The following is a 12419-nucleotide window of genomic DNA, read 5'->3' as shown; positions in this document are numbered from 1 at the left end:
CACCTAATCAAAAACGTATGGTGATGGGGTGGGACGAAAACCCAGGACACCTAAAGAAAAATATGACTAAAAGAACAAAAATGCCCGAATATAGCGCGCCCACAAAATCTAATTTACATAAAAAAAAAAAAACTACACACTTATTTAGGTGCGAGAAGAAATACTCTTTTATCTCTCGAATTTTGAAATCATAGCTCCGTCACTGACTGGATGATTAAAATTGGTAGTCGTGAAGTTCATATAACTATATACTGTGTAACATCCTATGTCCACACTGTAAAGGTCGCCCGTGTGCACTACAAAAGAGAATAACGAAATATATATTGGACGAAGGATGTCATCAAAGAAGAAACTATATAGATAGAAGCTAAACTAGATTGTCAGTTTTCAAGACGATCGGCAACAAGATTTCTAGTACTAACCCTGCTTATACGTTCTCTAATCCCCCATTACACGAATTATTCTCTTACCACATAGTCTTCTGATATCCATTCTGAAATTCCTACAACACTTTGTCTTATATATAATATATAAATTTTTATTACAATGAACAGGTTCAATAACCCTCAATAGCTTTTTTCGCGGGGTAAAAGATGAGTAATATTCGATACTATTTAAAGGGAACATTAATTAAATGCTCCTCAAAATCCGTCCCTTAAAATATACCCTTATTTAATTTTTAAGAATACATCTACCTTCTGATAAGTGGAAGCAACTAGCACAAGTTGCTTTTAGAAGTGGACGCAACTAGAATAAGTTGCTTCCAGAAGTGGATGTACCTTTATACAAGTTGCTTCCAAAAAGTTGAAGAAACTTTCTCAAGTTGATTCCAAAATTTTTTATTTTTTACCTCTCGGGGGTGTTTGTGCAGGATCAACAAAAACGGATGGTATTTATAACATTCCCACCTGTTTAAATGTCCAAAAATCTTTTAAATACTTTTATATATCCAAAAATGGTTGTTTTGCCTAATATTTAAAATAATTTTTTGTAACAACCGACTATAGTATCCTAATCTTTTTATTCTTGTTAAACGAATAAATCAAACCTAATCCTCATGTATCTTCCTTTGCTGTGTAATTCTGGTATATGCGATACTATGGAACAATATCTTTCTTGATAAGAAGTTGATATTTCTTATCTACAAAAGCAATTTGGAGTAGCAATTTTATGGGGCATTTGATGCCATTTTTCAACCAGCTGTTATCACTATTTGATGGTGTATACTGACTTTTGCATATATATATATATATATATATATATATATATGGTGTTCATGGATATCGTTATGTTCTTTAAAACTAGATGAAACTAGTTTACATACTGATGAAGACAAATTCAACTAAATTTAACACATGGATGGAAATAAATTCAAACAAATTTAAAACTAGATGAAACCACTTTCATACAAGTTTAAACATGCATGATTTTTTTTAATCAAAGCTATAATATGACGATATCAGTTTCATCTGAACAGGATGAATACCTATTTCATATGAGTTTAAGTATGAATGGAAACAAGTTCAATCCATGATCCACGCAGATATATTTTTACTGTTTTTCGAATAAATTTTTTTCTTAATTAATTTAAGTAAGGGTTCATCCAGTTTTATCCTATCTATTTTATGAATAATTTTATTTTATCTTGTTTAACACATGATACAACCGGTTTTATACTAGCAATTTTATTTCGACAAAAAAGAGTTTTTGATTTACTACCAACATTGGAGTTTGTTTTGTAGATTTGTATAACCCTTTCTAAAATTATAAATTTTATTAAAACTAGATATAAATTTTCCAAGTTATGAATTTTTGTGTGATTTTTTAAATAAGAGAGCGGATAAAAAAATAATCAAAATACATAATTGTTTATGATCAATTTCACGCCTCCATAACATTTACATGTCCACTAGAACCATATTCTAAGAATATTTGCGCAATAAACCATTTTATGTTTTATTAATCAATTAATAAATACTTGATTCACATGCATAAGGACAATACAGAATGAATCAATTTTGTAAGAAATTGAATATTAAGAATAAGACAACATCTTTTGAAACGGAAACCGACCACCACCATCCCCATAATATCCACCATCTAGACGAATGCTCCATATGCAAAATTGTAGACAATGTTTGTTCCAGTCTCTTTTTGCGTTGTAAGCTGTAAAGTGGTCCCAATGCTGCACCGACATATTTGAATCATACCAACCTAAATCGCATACAAATGTAGTTGTATGCCGAATATTAACATTAAATCTCCATGTGAAGTTTCTTGTGTAATCTAATGTATGCATACCGAAATCATTCTCGCTTGACCAACAGTGGAGCATTACGGGAAATGCTGAACCTATAGCATTTTGCACAACGACAGTCTTTTTACTACGAATAGATTGTGCAGAGGATAAAGTAAAAATAGTAACGAAGAAGATGGCAGCAACAGTTCCTAAAACATAAAGTGATTTTGACATCATGATTGATGGAAACAACCCTCGTTCAAACCAAGTATAATGCTAATGGTTATAGTCAGGTTAGTACTGGTTTGTCAATAGGTGTTTTATAGTGATTGATTAATTACATAACATGCTTGTTAATTTGATAAGATGCATGCATAGATACGTGTATATGGATGATAATCTTTGATTGGATTCTCATTTATGTCAAATTAATTGTAAAAGATTTCTCAGTAATATGCATGGGTTATTATGATAAAGTATTTTTTTTTTCTAAATCATCAAGGGGTTGGATAATATAACATAAATGCTATTCATCTCAATATTTTTCATCTTCCTAATCTGCTTCCTCCAATCTAAAGTACACATTTAGAATTCGATTCACATATAGGTATATGTGGGGTTCACCATTTGCCAGACGTGAAGTTTAGATTGGAGGTAGCAGAGCAGAGAGGTAGGAAATAGGAGGTGAATAACATCACCGATAATATAACATACATGTTGACGATAGTTTTAAAATTAACAATTAAGTTTCAAGTAGTTGTGACTCTCCATAAAAGATATAGAATTGATATTTTTGTTCTAGTTCTAATTTTTCTAATAGAGGTGTTATTTACGGGCGGAAATACTAAAATATCCTTCCATCAAAACTAAAATTTGAAACTAAAAATTAAAATCAAACCCAAACAAGTTCTTAAAGATATGTTAAATTGAATCGTTGTTGAGCAAGAAGAAGAAGAAGAAGAAATGGCTTCATTGAGAAGGTACATGATACCCAATCGTATTTAAAGTGTTTTTGTTTATTTTAAAACTTCGTTTGAGTTAGAATTCAATCCACTCCCGGCTTGTGTTCATGATGAATACCTACTATATTTTTTTGCTGGCATGGTTTTTAGGATGAATACCATGCCGAAACTTGCTATTTCAGACAGAGATTTTCTATATGTTTTTGTCCTCAAACCGGCACGGTACACTTGAGAGTCGATCATGCCGGCATTACTACCAGCATGCTCGATAATGAACTTTCTGTGCCGGCAGTGTACTTAATATTTCAAAATCGAGAGATATTGTGTATCGGCATGGTGAAAGTATGAATACCATACCGATTTTGTCCCTGCGGGCATGGTATTCATACTTTTACCATGCCGACACTAATTTTTTCAGGTGTAAAAGTGGCGGATTCAATGAGAAAAAAAAAAATCAAATTTCAATACATTAATACCTATATATGACTAAATGGAGCACTTGGATATTCAACTTGTCTACTTTTCTTGGTTGATTCTTCACCTAAACCTTCATGATCATAAATATCTTGATTCAATGTTGTTAGATCAACAAATTCAATAATAACGATTTATTCTAATGATTAGTGAAGGATAGATTAAGAATTAGTTAAAATACATGGATAAGGGTGACTCTGATTTACTAATTGCATGTTCTTTTAAAATATTTTGAACTTCTTTTATAGTGTCACCCGGTTGAACCACTGATTGATCCGTATGATCACGATCCAATGACTATGTAAATTTGCTTTTTGGTTCAGTTTTCAAAATGCATGTTACTCTTTTCTGATGGGGACATAGTGAGGTGGACATGCAGAAGATTTTGCGTGGACCTTTTTTACAAAAGTTCTCAACAAACCGTCTCCTAGACTGCTTCAAAACCATTGTGACATGTACGGTGGGATCCAATCCACCCCTATATGGTTCCCTCCTTGTTACTAGAGAGTTGGGCCCTACTGCATATGAGAGAGCGGTTTCGGGATAGGTTTTCACACGGTATACATAAAACACTACTTCTTTTATTTGATCTGACTTGATAGATGTTATATGTTGAATTTTACATAATTAAAACAAATTCAAAAACCGTGGTGTAAACAAAATTATTTTCGATTCCATCCAATTGGATCGAATTTGATATCTGTTTTCTAAATTAGTTTGATAATCGAAGACTATTGTTAACCTGGCGAGATTGGCGTATACCCACATTAATTAGGGTATACCCAATAAGACAAAATCTGGTTATTATGAAGTAAAACCAAGCCACCCCTTAACCTTGTATTTTTTAAATGGCTAATATGTCCTTGTTTAATTAACATTAAAAATTCAGATTAGGTTAATTAATTAAGTAGATTAAAACTTCTCAAATTATGAAATTGAGTTATGAAATTTTGTTTTTGATTGAACTTATTTGGGAAGGTTTTTGATGAAAAAAATTTTGTTTTGAGAAAATCTTTTGGAACGGAAATGAAAGCAAACTACCTTAACACTTCTAAAGAGGGGATTGCAAAGATGTTGTATGAAATCATACTCTAAATTAGATCAGAAATCAGCACTTTCAGTTCTGAAAGTACGAAAAGTTGGCAAGGTCGACGATGAAGACCTTGCCGACTTTTTTTTTTGATATACAGGAGACGACAAAAAAAAGTCGGCAAGGTATTCAAAAAATACCCTGCGGGCTGTTGAAAATACCTTTCCGGCTGTTGAATATACCCCGCCGGCTGTTGAGAAAAATGTATTAGTCGGCAAGGTTTTCAAAAAATACCCTGTTGGCTGTTTATTAGTCGGCAAGGTCTTCAAAAAATATCTTGCCGGTTGTTGAAAAAATTTACAGTCGCCATGGCTATTATGAAAAGTCGGCGAGGTCTTCAAAAAATACCCTGCCGGCTGTTGAAATTTTTTTACAGTCGCCATGACTATTATGAAAAGTCGGCAAGATATGCATGTCACGACCTTGCCGGCTGAAGACACATAAATCATAATTTTTGATATCTAACCTAATATAACAATTATATAACAACCAAATCACACAACACAATGATGGGTTTAAGTTTAGACATCACTTAGAGTCTTCTTTTCGCTGGCCAATGTTGGAAAATCAATGTTGAAGATTTTCGCTTGATGGAAGAAATGGAAGAAGATGAAGGGGAAGAGCTGAGAGATTAGGGAAGATTAAGAGTTTTTTAATTTTAGGGTTTAATTTTCAGTTAATTAGTTCAAGGGTATTAAAATAAAATCACCAATTTTGACCACCCCTTAGCAAGAGCACTAGGTCCATTTAGATTTAGATATACCCCAATTAATCTGGGTATACCCCAATCTTGCCAGGATTATTAAACTCCATCATATCGGTCTTAAAAATGTAAATTGTGTTTTCAATTGTTTCAAAATAAAACTAAAATTTTAACCGTGGTATAAAACAAAATAAACAAAAACTGTGGTATAACTGTTAAAACTAGTTAAACGTCATGAAATGTGATGATTTTACGGAAAATGGGTCATTTGTGCAAAAAATTTTAAAACATGGTTCAAATGGACGAGTAAAAATTATTGTTGGTGAAATGGACAAAAAAAAATAACAAGGATGAAACTGGATTCATCGCGGCTTAAACTTAAAAAAATAGTAAGGATGAAACTGGATGCACCCTGATATAAATTAAAAATAAGAAAAATGTTTGAAAATGGGTAGGATGAAACTGATTACATCCTGACTATTTTTATATTTTTATCCATTTGAACAATATCTTTTTAATTTTTGTCCATTTAAACAGTATCAAAATGTACAAATCTTTTTCACCAGAAAATTATTGATTTTGGTCCTTTTAACCAATTTTGTGATGATTTTACTTAGAACTAGTTAAAGCTCATCGAGTCACGTGCAAGAATTTTAGTTAAAGCTCGTTCTGAATGGTGCCTTCACCCCCTGCTGATGACATTGATATTCTTATGACTTCTGTGGTGTATCAGCCATGAGAACACGCACAAAAGATAACTGGTCAGCTCATTTTTATTTTTATTTGATATTCTTAACGTGTTGAGCCGGTTACACGGATCTGTCAGACGGTCACAGTAGAATAATTACAAATCGTCGTCATTATTCGAAAATGTGCCAGGATATATATTTGGACTTCTGACCAGGCTATAGCCAGCGTACTACCTGACATAAGAATTATTTTCAATTCAGCTATTAGCTAATAACACCTTCCTAGAAGTCGTGTTACCGGAATTTAGAAGAATCCAACTACCCAACATGCAACATATTATATACATTGCAAGTTGTCCATGTGAATGGCAGTCCTTGTGGGTTCTTAAGTATATAGTTGATATTTTTAAGTATGAACGCGTACTTTAGTTTGTGGTCAAGAGCTCTATATTCATAAGGTTTGATCTCTTGCTAAGGAGATAAGGAAGTTCTCATATCCTCATTAACTCTTTTCTTTCACAAGTTAAAATTTTCTTGTTGCAATATGTCGTGGTATACAGATCCTACGTTGTTTATATATCACTGGGATTCGAGCTACGGATATTGGGTATCGAGGATTACGAAAAAGTATAACGTCCCTCTTACCGAAGGAGATGTCGTATTGCAAGAAAAGTTAGATTTCTCTAAACATCTTTATCTTGGCAATAACAAAGAGAGTGATTATGATGCTCTCAAATCTAGCTTAGCTGAAAATTCTTTTGAGCTTAACTCTCAGAATGTTAAGTATGTAAATTGTCAAGGTTTGGTGGTTTACTGGAATTTTTCCCAACCGGAATCAGGTATCTGGTCACGGGTAGATGAAAATTATTCGGATTTCTATAGTCTACCAGGTATTATTACAGTAAAATTGGCTGAGCAAGTTGTCGAGAGAAAGATTTCTGAGTTAGTAGCAGAATTTTTCAGTCTCAATGATGAGTTGATCAATGAAGTAACAAATCTAAAAGAGCAGCTGAACCAGGAGAAGAATGATCGGCATGCTCAAATTTCCAATTTAGTTGAGCTGAATTCTGAAGTAACATATTTACAAGAACAGCTAAACCAGGAGAAGAACGATAGGCAAGCTCAAGTTTTCAATTTGACAATGAAGCTCCAAAAGTGTTGTTGTTGTGCAGGAGGTGGATCCGCTGATGTGGAACCATGGCTGAATGATTCTACGGTTCCTGACCATTGGGTTCCTTTGGAGGAACTTGATGCGCTAAGTCTTACAAAAAATACTCCTGTGGCTATCATGGAAGGACCGAGTGCCTGCCAAAAACAATATATGGAAGGACCAAGTAACGCAAAATTTGTCGAAGATGTGACAACCAACGTTTAAGTTATTGTATTTATCTTATAGTGGTTGTGAATGTTCCAGAGTTGACTGCCGACAATGAAAAGGCGAGGTTCGATCCAGATTTTTGGGGTTTGTATAAGAATGCAGATGTTACTTACGCAGCCCGAAAGCCACTGGAGTCGGAAATGTCTTTGTCACCACACTAGAAAGGTTGATTAATTCCAGCATTACTTTGAAGGAATTCACAAGTTACTCATCATTTCATTAGTTTTTGGTTCTTTGAAATTGACTTTGCTTTTGTTTATGTTGCATTCTGCGTGGTCGTAAAGCCGATTCCAATTTGTATCATCTGAATTTATGTTTTCTCTGTTTGGCATCAAATAATAATAAGTTAGTTGGATATTTGAAGTTGTTTTGTTGTTGTTTGTGAACTTGTTTTAACTTGTACTAGATTTGTGCCCGTGCTACGCACCGGGCATTTTTTTTCCCGATTTGGTGTGTGCGGGGCTTCGCCCTTTCCCTTAGCGATGCATTTTTGATTTGGTGAGCGCTAAGTTTTAACCTGGCCCGTGGCGAAGAAATTTTGATTTGATGTGGCCGGATAAATATATTAAATAGATGGAGAATATGTGCAAATTATATTTATTTTTTCCTATTATTTTCGTAAAAAATATGTGTGAAATATATGGATTTTTTTCGTATTTATATATTAATTAAAAAAAAAAAGAATCATAATATGGTAGGTACTCAATTTCCAAATTGAATTTGGACTTCAATAAAATTCCAAACACGGTAAGTTAGGTTATCTTTTTGAGTTCGTAATTTTTAAACCAAGCATACGCTGCCAAGTGTCTTCACCTAAATATTGTCACTTCATGAACTCTAAATTGAACTTGGTTTTCCTAGATTTGTGCCTGTGCTACGCACCAGACATTTTTATCTTTTAACTTGGTGTGTACGGATTGCCCGTTCCCGTGACGATGGATTTTAGATTTGGCGTGCACAAATTCTATTTCTTTTTTACTGTTTTACAACTCTAGATTTATCTAAAAAATGCATTATCTCCAACATAAGTCTTCTCTTATTTTGTATGTGAAATTTCATTGTCTTTCAACAAGTGTTTTACTGTGTCCATTCTGCTTAGCGTGCCTACGATATCTAATTTGGCACATAACGTAAAATATATCAATATGATATTCATAACGTGTTGATCCCGCAAGTTACAAAGATCTGTCACAATATATAACTTATTCCTAGCAGCTAGAAGTCGTGTTAAGAATATTGACAAAGCCAACTACATAGTATACATCAATCAAGTTGTTGAATTTTGTTTGTTGAGCTATAAATAAATATTGTTGATTGACTTAAACATACATCGATCATAGTATCTGATCTCTTGTAACGGACATATCTCCTCTTGATCACCCTTTTCTTTTACAAAGCTAGATTTCTCTTGTTGAAGCTATAACTATGTCGTGGTATGGAAATCCTAATTGTTTTTTAAGATGCAAGGGTCCGAAACATAGGTTTCACATATACAAGATACAGAAAAAGTTTAGCGTCCCTCTTAACAGTGGAGATTTCGACACTTCAGCGGTTTTAGATTTCTCTCGACATCTTTCTTTGGGCCACAACCAAGAGAGCGATTACGATGTTCTTAAATCTTGGTTAAATGCAGATGGCTGCGTTAATAAGTATGTAAATTGTCAAGGATTGGTGATTTACAGGAATTATGGTGATTCTCCAAGTACCTGGTCACGAGTAGAGGAAAATGACTCGACTTTTTATAATCTACCTGGTATTACAAATCCTTATGAAATAAAATTGGCTAAGAAACGCGCAGATGAAAAAAAGATCTCCGATCTTCAAGATAAGTTGGATTATGAAGTAACTAAGTTGAATAGTGAAGTAACATATTTACAAGAGAAATTAAACCAGGAGAAGAATGATAGACAAGCTCAAGTTTCCGATTTGCCAACAAAACTCGAAGAGTGCAGACTGTGTAGCAGTGCTAGGGGTGGATCCGCCGATGTCCAACCATGGACGAGTGGCGATACTGTCTCTAGTCACTTGGTTCCTTCCAAGAACCTTGATGTGATAAGTTATCCAAATAGCACGTCTGTTACGATCATGGAAGGATCAAGTAAGCCACCATCTCATTCCGCTAAGTAAAAGTGTGCTTGGTTATATCAGTTTTGGTTGTTTATCTTTGAATTTGTGTTTGCATTTGTTCATTTTGCATTTTAAGTGCGGCCAAAGGTCGTAAAGCGTATTCCTACTTGCATCAACTAGTTGTTCATTTGAAATTCATGTTTGCCTGCTTTGTATACATCCATGAGAACAGGAAAATAAGACTATTGATGAGGTCAAGGTTTGATTAATTTGTTATTCATAATGTATTGAGCTTGGTCATAACTCATAAGCCTTCTGACCAATTATTTATTACCCAGCATATACCTTCCTAGCTAGAAGTGGTTTTGGTCAGAATTTAGACAAATTAAGCCGACTACTTAGCATGCCATAAGTATTGTTACATACTCGTATAATTAATGAATTAAAAAAATTGTCGACAAAAAATAATAATTTTGGGATAAGGAAATTGTCAAGGTTTTGTGGTTTACTGGGATTATTCTAAATCTACAGGTAGCTGGTCACGAGTAGAGGAAGATGACTCGATTTTCTATAGTCTACCTGGTATTGCTAATCATTCTGAAACAATGTTGGCTGAGAAACAAGCTGTTGAGAAAAACATGTCCGAATTAGTAGCACAAAATTCAGTTCTCAGAGAAAAGTTGAAAGAGCAACTGAACCGGGAGAAAAAGTTTTCTGAGCTAGTTGCAGAAATTTCCGGTCTTAAAGGGAAATTGAATAATGAAGTAACAAATCTGCAAGAGCAGCTGAACCAGGAGAAGAATGATAGGAAAGCTCTCCAAACACAAGTTCTCGATTTGACAGCAAAACTCGAAGAATGTCGTGGTGTTGGAGGTGGTATAGATTGACGAAGTGCAGGCGAGATGTAATACTTAAAGAGTGTGTCCACTGTGTTGAGTTAGTGTTTGTACGTTACGTACCTGACGTAAGTTTGTGAACTGAAATGTGTTTGCACGTGAGTATTGATGTATAACTAATATATAAGTATTAATGTGTTTCTAAGTATGCTGAGTGGAGATTCAACTAATATAAGAGACATTACATAGACCGGTTATGTTACACTGTTTTTATTATTAAAAGAAAAAGGTTTAGGGAACGTTCGACTACCTGGTATTGTCAATCCCTCTTAACTAATAATTGCCGAGAAGCAAGCTTCTGTTGGGATCAGAAATTCCCATTGTAAAAGTAAAGTTGAATAACGAAGTACAAATCTGCAAAAGCAGCTGAACCAGGAGAAGAATGCTAAGCAAGTACACGAAAATCAAGTTCTAGATTTGTGAAAAACACTCGAAGGGTATCATGGTGCTGGAGGTGGACCTTCCACGGTGGAAGTTCCACCAATGTGGAAGCGTAAGCCTATTCTGATTTGCATCATCCGTTGTTCATTTGAAATTTACATTTGCCTGCTTAGTTTCTAAGTTTTCTAATAATTTTAGACTTTGTTGTTAAATCACATTTTATGTCTTCTCTTTTCCACATAGTCGCCCGTGTTATGTGGTTGTTTCTTACATAAGTTTTCTAATCATTTTAGTCTCTGTTGTTATATCACATTTCAAGTCTTCTCTTTTCCACGTGGAAAATGCTACACCTAGATATAATCCGATAAATAAATAATCCCAACTTAGAGAACAGTGGACCCATCATAACACCATTTATAATCCCAATATAGAGAGGCATTCCCATGACCACGCAAACCTCTACTGGGATTTCACTCGTGAGAAAATATCGGTGGGTGTATCAGTTTCGTTTCCATGCTATTACCGGTGTTGTGTGGTTGTTTCTTACATCGGCTCACATTTGTGACTCTTCCCCATCAATGTGATGTCTGTGGTACATCCATGTGAAGAGGCACAAAAGACTACTGGCCAGGTTAAATTTAATTCTATTGTTATTATTTATAATAACGTGTTGATTAATTCAAATAATTATTAGGTAGCAACACCTTCCTAAAAGCCGTGTCAATCAGAATTTAGACTAAACCAACTACATAATATATATCAACTTGTCCATGTGCTTATGCAAGTCCAGTTGACATTTATAGGTATAACATTTACTTTATTTTGCTTGTCGTGCTATATATCTTTGTTGATCGACTCTAAATATACATCATATAGTTTTCCGGCTCTTTCAAATTAGGAGATCCTCAGATCCTCGATCGATCTTCAGTATTTTCTTTCACAACGCCAGATTTTTCTTGTTGAAGCTCTCTCTGAAACTATGTCGTGGTATAGAGATCCCGAGTTGTTTATAAGTTACTGGGGTTGGAGTTATGGATATGGGATAGATAGGATAGAGAAAAAGTATGATGTCCCTCTTGTCAAAGGAGACTACACATGTGTAGATGAATTAGATTTTTATGAACATCTTTTTTTAGGCAATAACAAAGAGAGCGATTATAACGCTCTCAAATCTTTCTTAGCTAGAAATGTTGATTTTGCTGAGTCCAGTTTTGAGAATGTTAGGTTGGTTAATTGTCAAGGTTTGGTGGCACAGTGGGATAATAAAAGAAAGTCATTATTCTGGACACAGGTAGAGGAACTAACCTCGATCATCAATAGTCTACCTGGTATTATTAATCCTTCAGATGAATCAGTATTAGATGAGGAACCAACTCTTGAGGAAAAAAATTCCGAGTTACTAGCAGAAAATTCCATTCTTAAAGAGCAGCTGAAACAAGAGAAGATCGATAAGCAAGCTCTCCAAACACAAGTTTTGGAGCTGACAGCAAAACTCCAAGAGTCTCGTGGTGCTGGTGGTGGATCTGCCGGTGTGGATCCA

General features: G+C 34.4%; 1 protein-coding gene across 1 annotated transcript; it reads left to right on the top strand.

Annotated features, from left to right (window-relative positions):
* The first annotated feature begins 8821 nt into the window (after positions 1-8821).
* On the top strand, positions 8822-10686 carry LOC113327654. The gene is made up of 2 exons (XM_026574808.1): positions 8822-9633; positions 10134-10686. The coding sequence occupies exons 1-2, from the start codon at positions 8961-8963 to the stop codon at positions 10487-10489; spliced, it is 1029 nt and encodes a 342-aa protein (XP_026430593.1). The 5' UTR covers positions 8822-8960; the 3' UTR covers positions 10490-10686.
* Positions 10687-12419: the final 1733 nt, after the last annotated feature.

The sequence above is a fragment of the Papaver somniferum genome, unplaced genomic scaffold (assembly GCF_003573695.1).
Source record: "Papaver somniferum cultivar HN1 unplaced genomic scaffold, ASM357369v1 unplaced-scaffold_107, whole genome shotgun sequence".
Classification (NCBI taxonomy): Eukaryota; Viridiplantae; Streptophyta; class Magnoliopsida; order Ranunculales; family Papaveraceae; genus Papaver; species Papaver somniferum.
The sequence above is the reverse complement of the archived record's forward strand: the minus strand, read 5'-3'. Positions and strand labels throughout refer to the sequence as shown.

Bases quoted from the DNA above. Each gene is read 5' to 3' on its own strand.
- LOC113327654 (XM_026574808.1), top strand. From the start codon at position 8,961: ATGTCGTGGTATGGAAATCCTAATTGTTTTTTAAGATGCAAGGGTCCG. The intron at 9,634-10,133 runs GTAAGCCACCAT...CTAAATCTACAG, and splicing joins TACGATCATGGAAGGATCAA to GTAGCTGGTCACGAGTAGAG.